Raw genomic sequence first — 21,680 nt, 5'->3', positions numbered from 1 at the left:
CCCCAAGCTGAAAGTAATTTTTTTTTTTTTTTATTCATCCAAAAAACAAAAAAAGTATAATTCATACACACAAAGATGAACAAAATTAGTAGAAGCGGGAGGGCTGAAGCATAGCTTATGGAAAGTAGCCCTCCCGTGCATCATCCTAATACAACATTGGCATTATTGCGTCAAAAATGTATAGAAATGAAGGAGTACAAAGAAATAAAGAAAACAGGAGAAAAAACGAAATAAAAGTTAGGGCAGGAAAACAATAAATGCATATATATATACGAAAACTAGATATAGTGTCATTTTCTGCACATGTCAATAGCAGTTTCAACTATATTTTTTTGGAAATGAAAATGCTATATATAAATATATACATGTACTTGGCAAATTAATAATAATAATAATAATAATATATGCATATAATAATATATGCATAATTGCATATAAACATTGTGAACACTTATTTTCAAGTGACTTTTTTTACATTCATATGTTCACGCTGTGGTTTGGAACTGCTTTTGAATGTTATTAGGCATTTTCTTATGGAAAAGCTGTACTATGTCAAAACATTTTAATAGATTGATTTTTTAAATATGGGAGTTGTGTGTTCATATTTACCAACTCCACAGACTATTCGTAATACTTTTTTTTGGGATGTTATTATTTTTTGTAGATTTGTTGAGTACGTGTTTCCCCATATTTCGGAGCAGTAGTAAAGGTAAGGGAGAAATAGACTGTTATAAAGAGTATTTTTTCTTCAAGAATGTTCTTATTATGATACAAAATACCTATTGTTTTTGACAGTTTAGTCTGTACATAATTTATATGGTGCTTCCAATTGAGTTTTTCGTCAACAAGCAGTCCTAAAAATGTACATGCACCAATTTTTTCTATCTCGGTATTGCAAATCCGTATAATGCAGTCATTTCTACTCTCAGACTTTGTATTGAATAACATGTCATTTGTTTTGGCCACATTAAGGGATCATTTATTAACTGCAAACCAATTACATAGTATTTCTAATTCTGCATTCACAATTTTAACAAGATCGCCAAGATTATGATAGGAGTAGAGAATCCAAAGTTCAGGTTCAGCCTCAATATATTTGGGGAGAATTAAAATGAGCCGTCTTTATTTGTAGACAGCCAAGCCCCCTCCTGTGTTCGGTGAAGCATTATATGCTTACAAATCCAATGTAGGATATAAACACGACTAAACTGCAATGATAGCAAAGCTGTGGCTTGTGTTTCTAGGGTAATAAAGTCCAAATCATCGTTGGGCTGTCAGCCAATTAGTGACGTCTGAGGAAGATGAAACATGTACATTAAACATTGTTGAGAAAATGCTGCATCTCTTGCATTTATTGACATTGAGGAGCCGTATTGTTTAACTTTTTAATATCGTTTTTTGTAATTTTCAATTGCTTGGTATTTGTGAAATTAGCCCGTTTTCCTATTAAAGTGTAACATCTCCACAGATCATCTTAAAGGCTTCGGAATCCCCCCATTGTAGTTAAAAAACTGTAAAAACTAGGGCCCCCAAACAGCATCTTGCATAGGGCCCCCAAAAAGCTTGAAACGGCCCTGCTGATACGTTTTACTTTTTAAAGGATAAATACATCAATATAGAGAAATTACATAACAGGTCAAGGTTGTTCTTTCATTGTACTAGATCAGAATGTATAAGCAGTATACAGTTAAAGTATGTAGATTTGAGAGTAGGGGTTTTCCTGGAGATGGGCTCTTGTCAGACTACGCTTCGAAAAAGGAGCCCCCTCATCCCTACAGTTAACTTGGCTTGGTTTAACTTATTTCCTGGATGGCTGTGAGGCCCTAATTATGTTATTTGAACCTACCTCCAGCTTTGAAAATCTCTAGTATAAAGCAATCATATTTAAAAAATGTATCCTATATGTTTTGTATTTGTGTTCTTGACTTTTTATCTCATTCAAACAAATGAAGATAAGAGGAAGAGAGCAATGTTCACCCCTGGAATATGCTCGATAAGCAGAGAATTGTAATATATAAAATGCTGATCTCGGGGAAAGCACACATGCCTGAACAAAAGGGTTTTATTGTAGTACAGTATACAGTATAACTTATTTCCTGGATGGCTGTGAGGCCCTAATTATGTTATTTGAACCTACCTCCAGCTTTGAAAACCTCTAGTACAGTGGTTCTCAAACTTTTTCTGTCAGGCCCCCCCTTTGGAGAAAAAAAAAAGTCGGGCCCCCCCAACACAAATAGTCAGGCTCAGTAGCTCAGGTAGCTTGACGTTTCATAGAGGGTGCTCAAACATTTAGGGTTTCCCATTAATGTACCGGTCGCTACAGTGGAATTTTCTACTGCAACATTCCCCACGCATACACACAGTGTACCCGCGACTGTTACAATGAAGGCTCGATAATCAGCTCAGCAGGGGTAAAGTGCTATTTTTATAGGTGGTGTGTGGACCTCACATAGGGGGGTCCGGGGGCAAGCTCCCCCGGGAAGATTTCATTTTTAAATATTTAAGTTAAATGCATCAATCTGGTGCACTTTGAGAGCAAAATGAAGAGATCTATGGATACATCTCTCAACACGTAATAATACTGTACTGCATCATATTATTTTCGAATCAATAATTTTTAAAATTATGATTTCTTTTTTTTTTTAAATCTTTTTTTTTTTTAAACCATTTTTCCTCCTGGTCTCTCGCACCCCCCCTGGCATGCCTCTGCGCCCCCCTGGGGGGGCGCGCCCCCCACTTTGAGAACCACTGCTCTAGTATAAAGCAATCATATTTAAAAAATGTATCCTATATGTTTTGTATTTGTGTTCTTGACTTTTTATCTCATTCAAACAAATGAAGATAAGAGGAAGAGAGCAATGTTCACCCCTAGAACATGCTCGATAAGCAGAGAATTGTAATATATAAAATGCTGATCTCGGGGAAAGCACACATGCCTGAACAAAAGGGTTTTATTGTAGTACAGTATACAGTATACAGCCATTTACAACCTGTCTAAATCATAGACTGTATATACTATGTCCGGCCTACCAATAGACAAACAGCACCTGCGAGTGCATCACAATGGTAATGCAGCTGCTATTTCCCCCATTTGGTTAGTGACTGTATTTAAAAACAGAAACATGTTCAAAATGTAATATTTGTTGAAGTCGTTTATGAAAGCTCTTTAATTCAATTAATTTCTTATTTGCATACAAACTTACTATAATTATGTACTTAATTACCAGCATACATACTTGAACCTACTAAATGAATAAACTACTGTTTCTTAACCTCCCAACAAATACAAATGAAGAGATTTTCTAATGTGAAGCTAGTTCAAACATTTAATCAAGCAGTGTTGTTTGACACTGTTTAGGCTGACGTTACTATCGAACAAAAACTAGCTAAGCGTGGTAGTGCATTTCATTTAAATTATAAACAGTAGATAGTCGAAATGATTCCAGCTGAAGTCATGGTCTGCTAGTTTGTGCCTTATAGTTTATATTACATTACATTACATTGCAATTAGCTGACGCTTTTATCCAAAGCGACTTACAATAAGTACATTCGACCAACAAAATACAACCTTGAAGAAAACAGAATCATATAAGTACATCAGGTTTCATAGAGCCAAACATTTCAAGTGCTACTCAACTGGCTTTAGATAAGCCAGTCCTTTATTAGTACATAAGTGCTTTGTTAATAAATCTATCGCTCGAAGTGGTAATTTATATACGTATACACGACGCGTTATCTATAACTGTGTTGAAGATGCCTAACGGTCGTCAAGTTAACGTGAGTCCCATATGGTCTAGCGGTTAGGATTCCTGGTTTTCACCCAGGCGGCCCGGGTTCGACTCCCGGTATGGGAACGACTCTTTTGAGTTCTAGGTTGAAATTCATCCAGACTAGACACTAATGATCCTACCTAGAGACTGCTTAAATATGTAAATAGTAATAACGATTTCCATATTTTATCGTTTGCCATTTTCCCACAAGGTCTGCTAAGTGACTCATTGATATATGAAGGAGAGAAGATTACTGTTTAGCATTGCTTTGGTAAAACAAATCATATTACTTTTTTTATGCATGCTTCTACGTAACATTAAACTGTCTTTGGCTCGTTTTCTGCTGTAACAACGTACATTTCCCCTCTGTGGGACTAACAAAGGTGTTCTGATTGTTTCATATTACCTGGTAATACAGTATGTGACTATGTTCCTATTTGTTAAAAGACAAACCCTAACCCTTTGGACTAAATCAGTGGTTCTCAAAGTGGGAGGCGCGCCCACCCAGGGGGGCGCAGAGGCATGACAGGGGGGGGGCGCGAGAGACCAGGAGGAAAAATGGTTATTAAAATCATTTTTTTTTTTATTTAAAAAAAAAATTATGTTTTGAAAAATTATTGATTCGAAAATAATATGATACAGTACAGTACTATTACGTCTGGGGCTCTGTGTGTGTGTGGAACGAGCCATTTTGTTTGCGTGCGCGAGCGAGAGAGAGCGCACCGGTACCGGAGATCGTTTCTGGTGCTAGTGAGCTACACTAACGGATATAAGGAGTTTTTTCAACAACAAAGTGGAGGAGAGTCCTCTCCTGTCAGACTGAGAGACTCAGTGAACTAAAGGACTCTCTCAGTGTTATCTCAGTGGGTCTCAAACGTTTTGGTCACCATTAATGTAAACAATTATTTCCGAGGCACACATTTATATAATCAAAAATAAGAGAATAAATTAAAAACAGGTATGAAATACTATATGACATTAAAAAATGTATAAAGTTTAAAAGGGGAGTGATTTGTAAAATATCCATAAAGAAATAGTACATCTGTTTACAGTTCTGTGTTGAGAGATGTATCCATAGATCTCTTCATTTTGCTCTCAAAGTGCACCAGATTGATGCTTTTAACTTCAATATTTAAAAATCTTCCCGGGGGAGCTTGCCCCCGGACCCCCCTATGTGAGGTCCACACACCACCTATAAAAATAGCACTTTACCCCTGCTTACACCTATATGCCGTGAGCTGATTATCGAGCCTTCATTGTAACAGTTGCGGGTACGTTGTGTATATGCGTGGGGAGTGTTGCAGTAGAAAATTCAACTGTAGCGACTCGGTACATTAATGGGAAACCCTAAATGTTTGAGCACCCTCTATGAAACGTCAAGCTACCCCACAGTACCCCCAAAATAAATCTCTGGCGCCGCCACTGAGCCTGACTATTTATGTTGGGGGGTAGCTTGGGGGGGGCCAGACAGAAAAAGTTTGAGAACCACTGGACTAAATGCACATAATATATAATTAAAGTTCATCTTGAAGTACGTTCAAGCAGCTGAAAATTACTCCTAAACTTTACAGATTCAACTGAACATTGCCATTTTTAAATGATCAATTCTAAAGATAGTTATTGATGTGCTGTAAATTACAGATATATTTTCCTGCAAACAATGAAAATGATGCATCGTGTAACCTTGCTGCATTATCACATTTTGTTTTGTTTTCTTTCAGAGGTGTTAAAAACGTGTAATCTTAATAATCAAAGCAATGTTGATGTCTGACTGACGGCACAGGGTTTTATTTTGTAAATATGTGTTCTTAAATTAACTGTTAATCTTTCAGTTACAATAATTTAACAGTTTTGCCCTCAGTTATAGTCTCATGTCTAAGGCAAGTCAGTATTTAACTAGCAAGTCAGTGTTTACATTGACTTAAACCTAAACTATAAATATTTTTATTCTAAGAGGAAGCTGAAACCACACAACACATTTTGTACAACACAGTAAAGTCATTAAAGTATTTATTAAATGACATTTAAAAAAAAAAATCATCACAAGACTTTAAGTAATTTTCTAATTAACAAAACAGAAAACTCAAACAAGCTCTGCTGTAAACATAATAACTTCAATGCCAAACTTGCAGACAGTATTTTAAGGTGTACAACACTTAACAAGCATATAAACTTCATAGAAGTCAAATGAACAGTTCACTGAGGGCGTCCGTCTCCATCTCACTCGGCGATTGAGTCACGGCCTGCGAGAGAAACTCCTCCAGGAAGTTGTCTGTGTTGTTCATCTGAGGCAGCGCTCCAGCAGCGTTGACCCCACAGTGTATCTGCTCCACCTGCCCGCTGGCGAGCAGCTCCAGGAAGCCCGTGCTGTCCGGGGAGAGGTTGCTGGCGGTCGTTGCCGGCGAGAGCAGGTCCGAGAGGAAGTCGTCGCAGATGGAGCTGTCGTACGTGCTGGAGGTGACGGTGTTTGGGGATCCCAGGATGGTACTGTCCGGTCGGAGGCTGGCCCCGCCTTGATGCCCCAACATCTCATTCAGCTTAGCGAGCTTCTTCTTCTTTGCATTTAGCTTCTTTATCAGCTTGTACCTGAGGGCTTCTGTCTCGCTGAGGCCTGGAGGAAGCTTCGAGGACTTCTTTGAGGAAATTTCCGGTAGCCGAGTTGCTCCAGGCATACACAACGGCGTGTCAGACACCACCGTAGTGTTCAATAGGGATATCTGGTTGCTGGGTGTAACAGGTGGACTCAGCTTTGATTTTCCTTTGAGAAGCGCATAAGATGGGAGCGGACTTGGGGAGCTCTTCGCACCAAATCCACCGTACATTTCTGCGGCTTTTAGCGGGAGACCATCGCTGTCCTCTGTCCTGAGCTGAGGTTTTGGGAAGATCACTACAGGACGCTGCTGTTTCCTCACAGGGTTGGGCGTTGAGTGGATGGGAGGAGGGAGCTTTCTTAGAGGGACAGAGGTGGGTGTTTTGGAGGGGGTAACTTTAGCAATTGACTTTTGAAATTGGTTGACTGGGCTGAGCATGTAGGACCAGTGAGGGTTCTGAGGGGGCATGGTGGCATTGGGATTTTTCTGTGGCGTATCAGTTGCAGACATGGGGGCTGCTCGTTGAGTAGTTTCAACAGGCGGTGGGTTTTGAGAAGCAGCGTCTCTCTCAGGTTTGCTAATGACTTCTTTTGAGGGCTCAGACGATGTAGTTGGTGAAGTTTGCGGAGCTGCTTTTGGCGCCGCTACCTTTGTAACTGTTTTTCGGCCAACCTTTCTGCCTCTGCCAGCTGCTCTGCCTCTGCCCCGTCCTCTCTTTCCACAAGGCACAAATGTAGGATCACACAACGAGCCGTCCGCAGAATCCGATGAAATGGAGATGGAGGGTAGCTCACTTTGTATTACAGCGGAAGAGCTATCGGGTAGAGAGTCAAGTGTTTCATCCCTGCTGGGAGCGCTCGCATCCTCGGTTTGTTTGTTCTCGTTCAAAGGAGGCATTTCTGAATGATCTTTTAATTCCACCAGGGTGAGTGTAATGATGTCATCATGGGAAAGTCCCTCGAAGGCGTCCAGCAGCGTTGTGGAACCGATAGACGTGTCACCTCCTGCCGTGATCGTTGTGTCTTCAGATGCTGAGAGTGCACAGATTATGTCAGTGTCGTTGTGAGACGTAAGAAGAGACTGATCGGTGGAGAAGTTCAACACATTGTCCGCTGTTGAGCCATTTTCACTTAGACAGGGGTTCTTCTCATTCTCAGATGGGGGACATTCAGAAAACGTGCTCGATGGAGAACAGGTACGAGACTCTTTATCCTCCTCCGCCTCCCAGAAGACGACGTGCATCTCCTGAGCCAGGACCGGGAGCTTTTGGTGAGTCTTACAATCGGGATGTTTCAAGTCGTCATATTCTAACCAGGATCCTGTAAGACAATGCACAATTAGAACTATAAACGGCATAAAAGTGCCTCAGATATTCATAATGGAGGAGCCAGGACAGCAGCATATGTAAAAGAATGTTAAAAAATCAAAAACATAACACAGACTAATAATAGAATAGGTAAAATGTGGAATTGTCATCTCTCAAGCCGCAGAATAACTTATCTATAAAATGGCAATGAAACAAGTCTTCCTCAGTTAACATTGCATGAAGTGTCCAGCAGAATGTGCTGTTGGCAATCTACCACCAAAACTTAAACAAGCACATAGTAGATTACAGATAAATAGAGTTCTCATTCACTATACATGTTAATGTAAAAATATTGCAAAGGATAACAGCATCTAACAACTTAAAATTGTACTAAAATACAATTAATGATGTATTAATTGACTATATATATATATATATATATATATATATATATATATATATTGATGCCTTAATCACAAAGGATGTTTTTTATCGACTTACATTTCAACAATACAACTATAAAAAATGGAAACCTACCGTCGGAATCACAAATCCAGGTGACAAAGTGCTTCAGTTGGTGGTTGTACTGTATGACGGTGGTGATGGAGTAGCGTTTCCCCTTGAAGGAGAAGGTGTAGATGCTGACATCGTTGTCAGGAAGTCCCTCTACAAAGTGCAGCCCAAACACCGGGGCCACACTTAACAAAACACAAAGCAACAAATCTGGTTAAACAGATAGAAAAGTGAAGAGCACAGTGAATAATATGTTCGCACTCCTGTAATTATTAAACTGCATGTACTATAATGAGATGGTTGCGCTTCATTGTGAACAGATTTCCTACTAAAATGAATGACGTCTTTATGTATGCATGTCTGTTTTTAGATGTTCTCCACAGTTGTACATTTGTTTAGTTTCACACATGGTGGGTGTTTTGCTGAGGACCAAAGGAAGCTGTGTGAAGATGAAGATGTTTTGATGAGTTTTAAAAAAAAAAGTGAATGCAGCCATACCAGAGGCTAAGCAATCGGCCATATAGGCTCTGCACTGGTATCTTTTAATTTCTCACAATCTCAAGTGTTAGGAATAATTAATTGGCAATTTCAATCCCCCTGGGAGTCATTACTGCCACTTTAACACAGAAGTAGGCATTCAATGAACATTCATCAATTATTTTTTGGTGTAGATGTGGAAGCACATCTCGTAGAAATAAATTATTTGTTATCCTGATAACATGCATGTCTCTGCTGGACGTGGAAAAAACAATTGTAATTTTCTAATAACAAAACTGAATTTGTTGGAAACACTGGAGACTAGAGAAAAGCTGCTTTGCCCCGATAACTTTTATTCATGTACCTTTGTTATTCATGTTTTATTATCTTTGCTTTTAAATGACTGTTTTTAAATGCCATTTTATAATATGTTTCTTAATGCTCTTAACCTGTTAAATGCCACGCCTGTTTTTCAGGTTTCAAGCTCCAAAATGACATTCCCAGAACAAATGACTATATCTTCCCTTCTAAAAGGGGTAAATTAATAATCTTTTTTCTCAAAGCAAGGTTACACCTGTGAGTTGGATGTAGAAAAGTCAGAATCAATATAGATGTTTTTATTTTAAAGTAAATTCAGATTGAAAATAGTAATAAAAAAAACATTACTTCCAGTGAAAACCACCCTTGAATGATGGGATGGTATACTAAAAGCTTTAGGAATCCAAACTATAACATATAATAAGTACCCTGTATCAAGATTGATGCAAAATAAGTGACATTTTACCTTTTTAGAGAGGTTTAGAAAAAGAAACCCACTTCTAGGGTCATTTGGATGGATTTGCCATGTCTCTGGAACCCATCGGTCGATTTTGGTGATTGACACCTCTTTTGAACCGTTAGAGCCAATAGAACCGAGGGGAAGTTCCTAAAAATCCATCTAAACATTACCATTAGTGAATGAGTGATGCGCAGCCAGCATGCCCAAAACCAGAAGCTGGGTTACAGCTCTCATACACTCTATATGAAAACTCAGTTTTTGACATAAATGTTATGATGGATTATCAGTAATCATTTTAAAGTGACAGAGACATTGGATGAACCTTCAGCAGCGTTTTTATGCGTTCCTATGCCATTGAACACAACTTTTGATCAGAAAACAGCAACGGTAAGACGTATTTGCCGTTTTGGCCCTGTAAAGTGAAGTTGTGTGTTGTCTGGTTTTGCTGCCGCGAGTTTTCTATTTGTGCAGATCCGATGAAGTATACAAATATTTCTACCGTGAGTTATGTGCTAAGTGCGTTAGCACTCTTTCGCTTAGTGCTAATTCAGATACTCGGCATTAGAGTTGTGTTTTGTTTCGGTAAAAATGGTTCATATCGTCAGCTAGCCGAGTTTCTTCTCGTTAAGTGGGTATGACACATTAATAGGTTGTTAAATGTTAAGAAGCCCTGAGACACAGTTTCGTGAATATTGTTTCGGGGGGCAGGGGCATGGGGCTTAACAGGTTAATGTCTTTCATTTTTGTAAAGCATTTTGAATTGCCTTGTGTTGAAAGGTGCTATGTAAATAAACTTGCCTTGCCTATATAATCATGGGAGTTAGAAAAGGCATTCTTTATTGACATGGTAAACAATACACCCCTGTGCCACAGAATAATAAGGTTTGAACAGTAGATGTAATTACTTTGCAAGTGGTGGTCTGATTTCTGACATCATTATTACCTCTCCAGTATCAAAGTCCTTCTCTGGTTCTTCTGGCAGCACACATTGCACGGGGCCAAGTGGACTGCATCAAGAGGGCGCCAATCAGGTAAAACCTTTGTGAAGGTGGGAAGAGTTTTTATAACTCTGAGAAACACAAAAAGAAAGCGATTACAAATGTGTTCAGTTTGCTTGCATTAGAGAATAATTATACATTTCTAACAATGTGATATTGATAAATAGGTAACGTTCACTTGTTTATAATTTGGTGATTGGCTTTACTTTTTTTTTTCCTTTCACACTTAAATGTAACACCTTACCACCTCTAGTCAAATATAACAAGCAATCTCCTTTTGGGCTCTGGTAAACGGATAGGCCTTTTGCAATGTTTTCAGGTATAATATGGACTAAATAAATGAACTAATTAATTATTAAAAATGCATTAAGTATGTGACTATTAACAGGAGAACCACCTTGCAGTTGTATGCAAGGTGGTTATCCACCTTGCAGATTGACTCCTCTGCTTAGTCAATCTGCATCTATTTTGGTTCAAAATGTCATAATTGTCAGATTTTGTCAACGCATTAGCAAAAAAGAAATAGCTTAAACTTCACAAACTACACACCTCTACGGACATAAACACATCACTATCACTCTGTTAAGTAAATCATGTAGTATCTGATCATCATCTACCTTTCTTTTGTGGCAGTTTTGCATTCGCTGCACTTGAACTCCCAGTGAAAGGTGGACTGGAAGAGAGGCTCCGCCCAACAGTCCGTCTTCAGGAGCAGCGGCAGGGCGAACACCGGAGTCTCCTCCTGACCTGCAGGCACAAACATGCAGCCGTTAGAGCATCATCACAGGGGGGTGCTGACGGAAGCTGTGGTTATACTCTCTAGGGCAAAAATCATTATCCCGATTATTTTGGGTCAATATGAGACGACAAGTTCTTAAAACAATCATTGCATTGAAAACATCACACCAGCGTTTCCGCCAGGGGGGCGTCTTGCCGTCATTTGACGCCCTTATTCAGCTCGGGACGCCCTGAACTCGGGCCGAGGGCGTCCACAAATATTAATAATTCGAGAGAAGATCGAGAGTTTTTTCTTGAAATAACGAAAAGGAAAAAGGACAAGGACATCCCTCTGTTGGAGGGGCAAAGGAGTCTGGTGGGATTCTTTTCGGAGTATTGAAGATTGTTTCCCCGACATCGAAGGTACCTGCCGCAGGACATCAACACGGAACGTGCGCGATTTAGCCGCGATGAGCGGGGGGGTTTAGTGGAGCACGCACGTGAACTGCGAGCGCCGGAGCCTCGCAGCGGTGAAACTGAGGCTCCGTGGTAAACTGTAGTAACATGAAGAGACGTTTGGGAGCCGAAACAGCCGGCGCTTTAAGAGAGCCGAGCCAAATGATCCGGCTCACTAACGTAAAAAGACAGTATCTATAAGGGACGGCTCAAGTCAACCCCCCCCCCTCCCCTGCTCTCGGGGTGGACGCCCTCTCAGCCCTGGTCTGGCGGAAACACTGCATCACACACATTTTACCGTTCAAAGTTGAATGCCTCAATCTGGTGTACTTAAGAGCAGCATTAAGGGGTGGGACCTATGAAGAACCTGCTCTTGTTAACAGTTGAATAATAAACATATTAGTCAGATATTAATGGTGATGACAGGTCACACCAAAAAGGCTTTCTTAAAAAGGGAACGGATTATGAAAAATCCACTTTGTCATGTCTTTTATACATAAACATGTGTCCCCTCTGTGTAAAGAGATTCTGAAACTTTCAGGAAATCCGATCCATTTATATAAAAACCTGTCTGAAAATGAGCTGATCAGATTTTGGCCACTTTATGTCATAACGATTTGTTGGGTTGTGTAACCATTAGCCAATCAGCAACCAAGGTAAACCCCCCCCCCCCCCCCCACCACCTTATCACCTGAATCTCCTCCTTGAGCACAGTTGTGTTCTTTTTAACAAAATATCTCAGAGGGGCATGGGGAGTGGCTCCTTATTATTCATCTAAAGTAAAAGACAGAATCAGTACTTTTGAAACACGGCTGAAATACAGGGATGTCTAAAATGCATGATCCGTTTGGTATTTTGAGCAAAACACATCATAGACATGTTTTTTATATATTTGTATATATCTGAGACCAATAATATATGCCTAAAAACAGCATAATAGGAGACCTTTAAACCTGTTAAGCCCTGAGCCTGTTTTCCATGCCTCAGGCTCGAAAATGACATTCCCAGAACAAATGACTATATCTTCACTTCTAAAAAGGGGTAAATTAATCATCTTTTTTCTCAAAGCAATGACAAACCTGTGAGTTGGATGTAGAAAAGTCAGAATCAATATAGAATTTTTTTATTTTAAAGTAAATTCAGATTGAACATAGTAAAGAAATGTAGATTATAGTGTCAGTCCAAAAAGAAACCATTACTTATAGTGAAAACCACCCTTGAATGATGGGATCGGAGACTAAAAGCTTTAGGAATCCAAATTATAACATAAGTACCCTGTATTGATGCAAAACAAGCGACATTTGACCTTTTTAGAGAGGTTTAGCAAAAGAAAAACCACTTCTGGGTGGATTTGCCATATCTCTGGCCCCCCTCAGTCGATTTTGATGATTGACACCTCTTTTGAACCGTTGGAGCCAATGGAATCGAGGGGAAGTTCCTAAAAATCCATCTGAACATTACCATTGGTGAATGCATGCCAGCACGCCCAAAACCGAAAGCTGGGTTGTAGCTCTCACAAGCATGCATATGAAATCTCAGTTTTGGACAAAAATGGAAGAACGGATTATCAGTAATCATTTTAAAGTGACAGAGACATTGGATTAACCTTGAGCAGCGTTTTTATTCCCTTGAACACAATTTTTGATCACAAAACAGCAAAGGTAAGACATAATTATTGTTATGGTTTTGAAAACTGATGTTTTCTTGTTCTGTTCTGGCTGCTCGCTCAGTGAGTTCTGGTCGTGCAATGATGAGACTTATACCAATGGAATCTGTGGAATCTCAGCTTTCAGATGATATGTCGTTTGTGCAGATAGTATGAAGCATGGGCGTAGGAAGCATCCTGAATGTGGGGGGGACATTTTTAACGGGGGGGGGGGGGGGGTTTTGGTGCATTTTAACAGGTGGTTTGATACTTTTATGTGGTGAGGAAAATTATGGGTACATTTTGTAATTTCATCCAGTAGTAAAGAAAGGAAACATATTTGATTATTAATTCAGAGCCGTCGTTGAATTAATAAAAAGCAGTTTAAATGCCCATTTTTTGATCATTTATATACAACAATAAATATATGAGTGCATTGAGAGATATTGTTGTGGAGAGTCATTTATATATAAATCTCAAAATACATTTGTGAATCCTTCTGTGAGCATGTATTAATATTGAGACTGATCTGACTCCATACAGATGTTAAGTTCACCTAGGAATGGTATCATTGACTTAAATGTTCAAATAAATGTTGCTCTTCTGTCTATATTGGTCATATGATGCCCCTTGACTGAAATGTTTCCTGTTATATATCCCCACTGATTTCCTTAAAATTCTGGGATGAGAGTCCACATCACTATTTACTCTAAACTCTCATTTCCCTTTCATCACTCACCTCAGCAACGGATCTCTCTCCACTGTCCCTGTGTTCTGCCTCTGACTCACTCAAGCGCCTAGATGTCAAGAGAGGTGGTGAAGTGATCACTATTTATTGAGCAGTATACTCTTTCACATTGAATCATAACAAGTCATACTGAATGTAAATACAACTGACTCTAAAGTAAGTCCCAGTCTGTGATATTGGACATTTTGAAGACTCAAAGTCTCAAGCAGTAGGTAGAATATTAGCTAGTCTATGTAATGTGCACAGAAAATAAATAGTTAACTGAATACTGGGATGGAAATTGCCTATAAGCACTCGGTAAAACATAAACACACACAAAAAGCTTCTGAATGATAAGTATAATTAAAACATAATGCACCTTACCATTTTGAGAGAGAGTACCTAAATTAAAGAACTCAGAAAATAATCTCTTATCGAACTGAGGCTCCAGTAAAACACACTCTCTACATGGACATCATGGTGTTTACATGAGCAAAGAGAGATCGGTTATTCATGTTCCCTGTTTACATAAATACTAGTAACCTGGCATTTCGATGCCTTTTCTCATCTAAACTATTCAGTATTTGTGTCTCTCTATCATGACATAAAGACGAAACTCCTCCAGAAGTGAGACGCTTTTGCCGCCGCCGCCATCACTGTTAACTGATTAACTGCTACCAGCTGAAGACTTACTTTCCTCTTCTTAGAATTGTTTTTTTCTTATGTCCATGTTGTCTGGGGGAGAAAACATATCAAACCAAGAGATCGTCAGCTTTGATGACCTGAACACTTGGTGTGTGTGTGTGTGCCTTACCTCCGCTACCGGCATCGCTTTATACAACAGATCTGAGCTGTCCAACTATAACAACACTCCTTGAACATGCACACGCTATGTGAGAATCTGCCTTGGTACAAAGTAGCAGTGAAAACATGGTACGGAGTTTAATTGATTTGGGCCTTCTCTCAATAAGCAAGTGGAATGGATTTGATAGTGAAGCACTGACACAGCGCTCTACAAAGTGCGGCGAGTGGATAGACCGATTCACGGACTTTCCACATGGTAAAAGTGGGGGGGTCTAAACTAATCATTTGAAAAAGTGGGAGGGACTTGTCCCACCCTCATATAATGGCTGCGACGCTCATGGTATGAAGTATAAAAGATCGTTTTTCTTTTTAGAGAAATAGCATTAGCCTGTTTTCGCTAAGGGCTCATTTAGACGCTTCTTGCGAGACTTGTGTTTTGTTTCGGTAAAAATAGTTCGTATCGTCAGTTAGCCGAGTTTCTTCCCGTTAAGTGGGTATGACATATTCATAGTTTGTTAAATGTTAAGAAGCCCTGAGACACTGTTTCATGTGATCTGGTTGGCAAAAGAAAGGCAGTATGAAATCTAATATTCATGAACAGCTTGAGGGGCCCTGGGAGCACAGTGTTGTCGAGTTTGAAAAATATTTGTTCAGACATCTCCCCCATGCTCACAGTAGCTTTGCACTATTTGCATATTGTTTCTGAACTGAGAAGGATTTCCCATCATGTCTGGCAGCACCAGAAACAATCCAAGAAATATTTTACTACTTTATTTTCATACACTTCTTGTATCCAAAATGTAGCCTTGGCCTAACATCGTCTAATTGTATTGTTAACCTTTGTATTGTCAACCAATGTATGTGCAGTGAAGTAGCCAGTGTGAAATTGTATCTTTGCTACATTGCACAGTCTTCAAACCAAGTTGAGAGAACATTAAGCTAGAAAAGTATGAATGATGACTATGATGAAGTAGTGCACAACAATTGTTGCCTTTTCCATGACATACTAAAAAGGTATTCTAAACAGGACTTGTGCACTGTGCAAATAAACCTCGGGAATGACCATTCAGAATGTATTTCTAAATATAATCCTGAGAGCTAATATCTCCTCATATCGACACACCCGTTTTTTTGGCTGCCATGACCTAAATCTGCACCAATGTGGATCAAAAGAAAGACATTAACCAAGAATGTCCAAAAACATTACTTCATCAACAATGTTCAATTCCTTTCAGCACTGGTTTGTCTTCAGTGACTGAGCTTACCCAGCTTGCAGTGCAGCTTGGGCTGCAGCAGTTTGAAGATGGACATCCTGAGAGTGTGTAGTTCTGCATTGGCCTTTTGCAGCACATGATATGGCACCCGCACGTCACCATCTAGATAGATAACACACATTATATATTATATCTTCAAAACGTTTACAGATGTGTATTTGATAAATTGTGTAATTTTTGTAATCTTTAATATATATATATTTTTTTTTATGCATGCTAGTTAATATTAAGCTGTCTTTGGCTCTTTCTTGCTGTAGAAAATGCAAATGTCCCCTCTGTGGGATGAATAAAAGGTATTCTGAGTAATGCACTCCATTATATCTATATATAAAAACAAAAAAATTATCACGAGTAAATACTCAATTGACTTTCTAGTCGAAAGAATTTGCAATTTTTCATTGATGGTAGTGCTACTTTACACCCAAGTAAAAAACCTAACAAAATGAAAACCTTGTGTACATTTGGAGAGATTTCTGTACATGTACACCTGGCTTGACATTGCACATTCAAGAAGTTTGATTTGCTTCTCAAGAGATTCACACAAGAAACAATGAAGGACTTTCATCTTCTGTATTGGTATTTCCTTAATCAACCATCTCTGAAATACAGTTTATTGTCTCTTATGAGTAACACACTTATATGTATGTACTCCATTAAAAAAAATCTACAATTACATTATTAATATAAACAAATATATTAAAACACCTTAATGCGCCATTTATGGCTTCTGACCTCTCCTAGAAAAAACCCTAAAGGCATGTGATGTAATATTGAATGTGCTGTTTTAGAACAAGCAGCTCTTTTGTATTGCAGTAGCAGAAGATACAATAGAGCTCAGGGATGTGCACAACATACCTCTGTCAGTCTGTTGATGGAGTTGGGTGGCAGCACAAACATCTTCATATCCTCTCATCAGCTGCCAGACAGAAGACTGCTGAGGCTCATCTTTGGGTTTACTCCTTCTCAAGCTCTTACAGCTCACCAAAGCAATAAGCATCGAGTCCAGCCAACACAGGTTGTCACAGTTATTCCAGAAAAGATGATTCGGAGAAGATACAAGCTCGTCTGACTGCGTGGTTATCCTGGTAGGGGACAAACACTCTGTTTTGGACTTAATGCTGTCCAAGTCCTTACATGTGATGCTGTCTGTAGTCAATGGTTTCTTTGCAGTCCTGGCTGTCTGTTCATTGTGCGGAGGTGATGGAGTATTGATTCCGTTTGAATCAATTGCAAAAGAGGACTGATCGGAGTCCAGACTGCAGCGTCTGTTCAGCGCCTCAGGAGGACTGTTCTCCTGACAGACGTCATCCTCGGCCTCTGACACATCAGGAGAAACACGATGATGAGAAAGTGCAACCTCAGCCGCATCAGAGGTCAACGCGGCTTCTGATGAGCACTGCAGGAGTCCAGCTGGAGTCAAACGTGTAGCAGAAGCAAAAACATCCGTACAAGTGGCATTCTCTGGTTCCTGGTCCAAAATATCATCTTCATATTGTAATGACTCCTGTAGCGGTGTCTCTACAACTGGAGAATCCTTATATCCATTAACTCTTTCATCGCCTGCCTTTGGTGCTGCATGTTGGCCATTAATGACACAGTTTAAAGCACCTTGCCCGGCTTCTTTCATGAGGTCGTCCGTAATGCTTTGTGGTCCAAGACTGTCGGATTCATTCAGTCGCAGGCGTTTGTGTACTGGTCCAATCAACTCTCCTCCTTCTTTTTTTCTCTTGTTCCCAACTGAGGGCTCCACAGGAACCAAGCTGGCCAAAACATCCTCCAAGGAGCGGCTGACCAGGGGGAAAAGGCACTATGAAGAAACAAAAACAGAAAGATTTTAACATGGCTGCTTGAAAGAAAAGCATAAAACATGGCTGTTCAGCTGGATGTTTGTGATGAACTAAGACTTACCTGTGGGTTTGTGCAGAGTGTGATGGACTCCTGGAGGTTGATGCGATAAGAGCGCAGAGCATAGGTCGAGCCCTTCGAGGTACACCATGGACAATACTCAAGTGAAGCGGCTCTTTCCTGAACCTTCAAAAAGATCATTAAGATCACAGAAACATGGTATTAATTCGATATGCCACAAAAAAGGATGATTGTTTCACTGTAGCATATTAAAACACAAGTTATCAAACAGTTTTAAAGAACATGCAAATCTGTGTAAAACTTACATCTATTTTTTTGCAATTCATACAAAAATGTTTTTAAAACGTTATACATGTGTATCAGATGAATGGATTTCTACCTACCCACTTCACTGTCATATTTCAGCATCTTTCTCCACCACTGTCAGCAGCATTCATTGTATTCGTCCAATCACATTTATATACACATCTGTACATGCATTAAACTAACAAAAGAAAATTAGAATTTTGTATTTGATTTACCTTGCAGGGGTGACGCATACAAGCAAGAGTAAAACTGCTGACAGAAATGTTCAGTTTTTAGTGATTTTTCTTTTTTCACTCTAGATTTTGGCTTCACGTTTTCACTCATCGTTATTAATGGGATGAAGTATACATGAAGTTACATTTAAATAGGTCTATAATTGAATTGTAGATAAGATTATTTTTCTAAATAGATCATTTTAACAAAATCATGTAGTACACAGTTTCTTATAAAAACATAAATAATAGGCTTCAAGCCTACCCAAAAATCTTTCGCCTTTTACTAAAGATTTCCTTTTTATGTTTTGGATTGGTACTGCAAAGTCACAGTATTTTTTTCAAATATAATTCAGCTTTGCGCAAGTGACAACTGTTAGAGGAAAACAAGAGCTCTACTGACTTTTCCCAAATACCCCACCAGTGGTAAGGCCAAAGCCCCCAAACCAGTGTCTTCACCAGTCATTGGCAATCCACTGCTGCTCTTCTGATCCATAGTTGTCCGATGCCATTCAAAAAATAACACCATGTCACTGCAACCAGGTTCCAGTCCTGAGGAGCTGGGGAGAACAATACAGCACCACATAATGCAATGTTACTCAATACATGAGTTGTGTGAACAAAATTGACCATAAGACTATATAGATGTGTTAGATAATGGTATATTGTTAATACAGCAATACCATTCACTTTAATGTTTCAAGTTATATTGACTGTATGGTGCAAAACAATGAGCAAAAGCTTTGTGGCAATACTTGTTTGACAGGATCGCATCCATGTCATAAAGAATTATGATCTGTCAGGTATTTAATTTACTGTATGAGTGTAACTGTATTTAGAATTCCTTGATTTCCTAAAATGATATTAATAATAATGTGAACTTTTGTATATTACTTACTATTACTAATGATTACTTACTTCACGTGTCTACAGTCAACATTTAAATAATCCAGAATTAGGTGTAGCCGTTTTTGCTAACAACAAAAATCATTACGGGATATAATACAGGATAAAAAACTGTTTCACTGACTATCTTCACAAAAACTAACCTAAGATATATGTTAGCTGGCACACGTGGGACCAGCGGTCCACTATGACCTAACACATGAGTGTTAACCTTTAAAACAATATAAAGAGATTGTAATATACATGGGAAACTGTTAAATTGACACACTGAGTAAATGAGCATTTCCCATGGCAAATGCGGCCTTTAGAGAACACGTTAACTCCTTTTAGGAGCCAAACTAATTAGGAAGATGCAAAACAGTCAATTCTAATTAGCTAGGGTTCGATAAATACTTAAATGGCTTGATTTTTAAACCTGTCAAACTTACTGTAGATGTGTAAACTCTATTTAAAATCCTAACATTAAAGTTAACAATTCACGCAGTTACCAAACCATCAGCCTCTGCACCTTGCTGCTAGCATGCTAACATATTAGCCAAGAGCCGGGCATTAATTCAGGCACTAAAGTCTCATTTTCAGTATTTGTGAATGAATAAATATACGTACCGACACCAGATTTAAATTATATCCAATATAACGATGTAGGTCGGCGAAACTCATCCACGCAGAGCCGCATTTATTAATCCACAAAGAGTCCATGTGCACCCTTATGCCAGTTCGTATTACAAACGTCGTTATTCCACTCGTTGGGCGGTTGTGCAGCGGCCTTTGTCTTCCCCCTCTTACAGACAAAGGTTCCGCTGGTCCCCTCTTGGTAGTTCAAGTGAACTGCAGTAGCCTCTGTTCAAGTTATTGTTCCTGCTTGTACTGTATGTTGATAAAAACGACACTGCCCATGAAATCGGGACTAATCCATGCGAGAACATGCACGTGATAAAAGATACGCTGAATTGAATCACGTTATTTAATAGCATGCTCATTTATGCTTATGAGTATTAGGCCTTGGTTATCATTGTTTTTGTCTTCCAAGTCATTCTTTTACAGGGATATGTGGAATGGCATGTTTTTGAGGGGAAACTATAAACTGCTTAGAAACAAGTCTTACTTTTTAACAAGCAATTATTGTTATATTGAATTATTATTACTATTATTATTAATTTATTTTCAATCACTAAAACGGATAGTAGTAGTAGTAGTAGTAGTAGTAGTAGTAGTAGTAGTAGTAGTAGTAGTAGTAGTAGTAGTAGTAGTAGTAGTAGTAGTAGTAGTAGTAGTAGTAGTAGTAGTAGTAGTAGTAGTAGTAGTAGTAGTAGTAGTAGGCAAAACGGTTATATTTTTAAACTGATAAAACAGAAGAACAAACATCCTTTTACATTAATTGTGTAATACATGATGGATGGATTTTCAATATTAAAACGGATAAGCCTGATTGTCTCTTCTGATTTGTCAAATATACTTGAAGCAGTAAGTCCCCAGAGTCAATTCTATTTTTAAAGATATTTCATACATATTGATTATTTGATTTCTTCTTCACCCATTCTGTAGTTAACTGATTTGGTCTAGTAATAAAAGGTGAATGTATTATTTATATGAGAGGTAGGTAAGTGGGGGCTGGGGGTTACATATGTCCCTCAATCTGGTGCTTTAATACAGCCCAAATCTTACACCCCATGCTCCTCTACTCTTCAGCACACATTCACAGACGTGTGCACACATGTCTCCCCGCACCCAACCCCCCCTTTTGCATGTGCCCTCTTCCCTTAAGCCCCTCCTGTATCTGCTACTTTCCTGTCCTCAATTTTCCTCTTGATGACAAAATGAATTTGCATATCTTTCCCAGGGAGTGCTCATTAGAATGCATAAACCGGCCGCCTCCTCATGAGCAGGATAGCTTATACCGCGGCATCTCCTGATGCAAAATGAGACACAGACAGGGAGGCAGCAGCACAGACATGTGGCCTGAGTCTGGGTTGTGATTGGCATTTGGAACCACTTCACCCTTCCCATTCTTAATTCAAGGATAAGAAAAAATTCTGTGTCAGCCATTTTTCTTTTGTTTCTATATTAGCTGCTAAGGAAAAGCATATTTCCTCAGAAATTGCATTTAGAAACAGTTAATTGTTTAATGAGCATGAGTATTTCACCTTCAGTGGGCATATTCCATGTATTGCAACAGGACATGGGCATTCTCTTTTTTTCTGGCACCCCACCCCCACCAAATCAGCAAGTCATCTTGAAGAAGGCCTTTTCACAGTCTGAAATCATCATCCTGAAAGGTGTACAGTAGCTTGGTCAATGGTTGCCATTTTTTTCTCGTCTCATTTTATGTGATAT

General features: G+C 39.1%; 1 protein-coding gene, 1 long non-coding RNA gene and 1 other non-coding gene across 5 annotated transcripts; 1 reads left to right on the top strand and 2 right to left on the bottom strand.

Moving 5' to 3' along the window:
- The first annotated feature begins 3,782 nt into the window (after nt 1–3,782).
- Nucleotides 3,783–3,854, top strand: trnae-uuc. The gene has a single exon. It is a non-coding gene; the product is annotated as a tRNA-Glu (tRNA).
- Nucleotides 3,855–5,748: 1,894 nt separating this feature from the next.
- uspl1 (ubiquitin specific peptidase like 1) lies at nt 5,749–20,171 on the bottom strand. 3 transcript variants are annotated; one of them, XM_034207244.1, is made up of 9 exons: nt 19,953–20,171; nt 18,844–19,000; nt 17,965–18,087; nt 16,912–17,863; nt 16,048–16,158; nt 11,051–11,180; nt 10,379–10,504; nt 8,205–8,365; nt 5,749–7,680 (listed from the first exon to the last, which is right to left on the bottom strand). In XM_034207244.1, the coding sequence occupies exons 2-9, from the start codon at nt 18,967–18,969 to the stop codon at nt 5,954–5,956; spliced, it is 3,456 nt and encodes a 1,151-aa protein (XP_034063135.1). In that variant the 5' UTR covers nt 18,970–19,000; nt 19,953–20,171; the 3' UTR covers nt 5,749–5,953. The 3 variants fall into 3 exon arrangements, with proteins under 3 accessions (XP_034063135.1, XP_034063141.1, XP_034063149.1); XM_034207250.1 differs by having other exon boundaries at nt 18,306–19,000; nt 19,953–20,114; XM_034207258.1 differs by having other exon boundaries at nt 18,900–19,000; nt 19,953–20,111.
- Nucleotides 12,714–14,035, bottom strand: LOC117540531. Its single transcript, XR_004568181.1, has 2 exons — nt 13,991–14,035; nt 12,714–13,449 (listed from the first exon to the last, which is right to left on the bottom strand). It is a non-coding gene; the product is annotated as an uncharacterized LOC117540531 (long non-coding RNA).
- Nucleotides 20,172–21,680: the final 1,509 nt, after the last annotated feature.

This window comes from Gymnodraco acuticeps, unplaced genomic scaffold, assembly GCF_902827175.1.
Source record: "Gymnodraco acuticeps unplaced genomic scaffold, fGymAcu1.1, whole genome shotgun sequence".
In the NCBI taxonomy this organism is placed as follows: Eukaryota; Metazoa; Chordata; class Actinopteri; order Perciformes; family Bathydraconidae; genus Gymnodraco; species Gymnodraco acuticeps.
This window is presented reverse-complemented; position numbering and strand designations above follow the sequence as displayed.

What these genes read in the sequence shown, in the direction of transcription:
- uspl1 (XM_034207244.1), bottom strand. Translation starts at nt 18,969, where the DNA reads ATGGTGTTATTTTTTGAATGGCATCGGACAACTATGGATCAGAAGAGC. An exon ending in CACTCTGCACAAACCCACAG is followed by an intron (nt 17,864 to 17,964) that starts GTAAGTCTTAGT and finishes GTTTCTTCATAG; the next exon opens with TGCCTTTTCCCCCTGGTCAG. An exon ending in CCATCAACAGACTGACAGAG is followed by an intron (nt 16,159 to 16,911) that starts GTATGTTGTGCA and finishes TTATCTATCTAG; the next exon opens with ATGGTGACGTGCGGGTGCCA.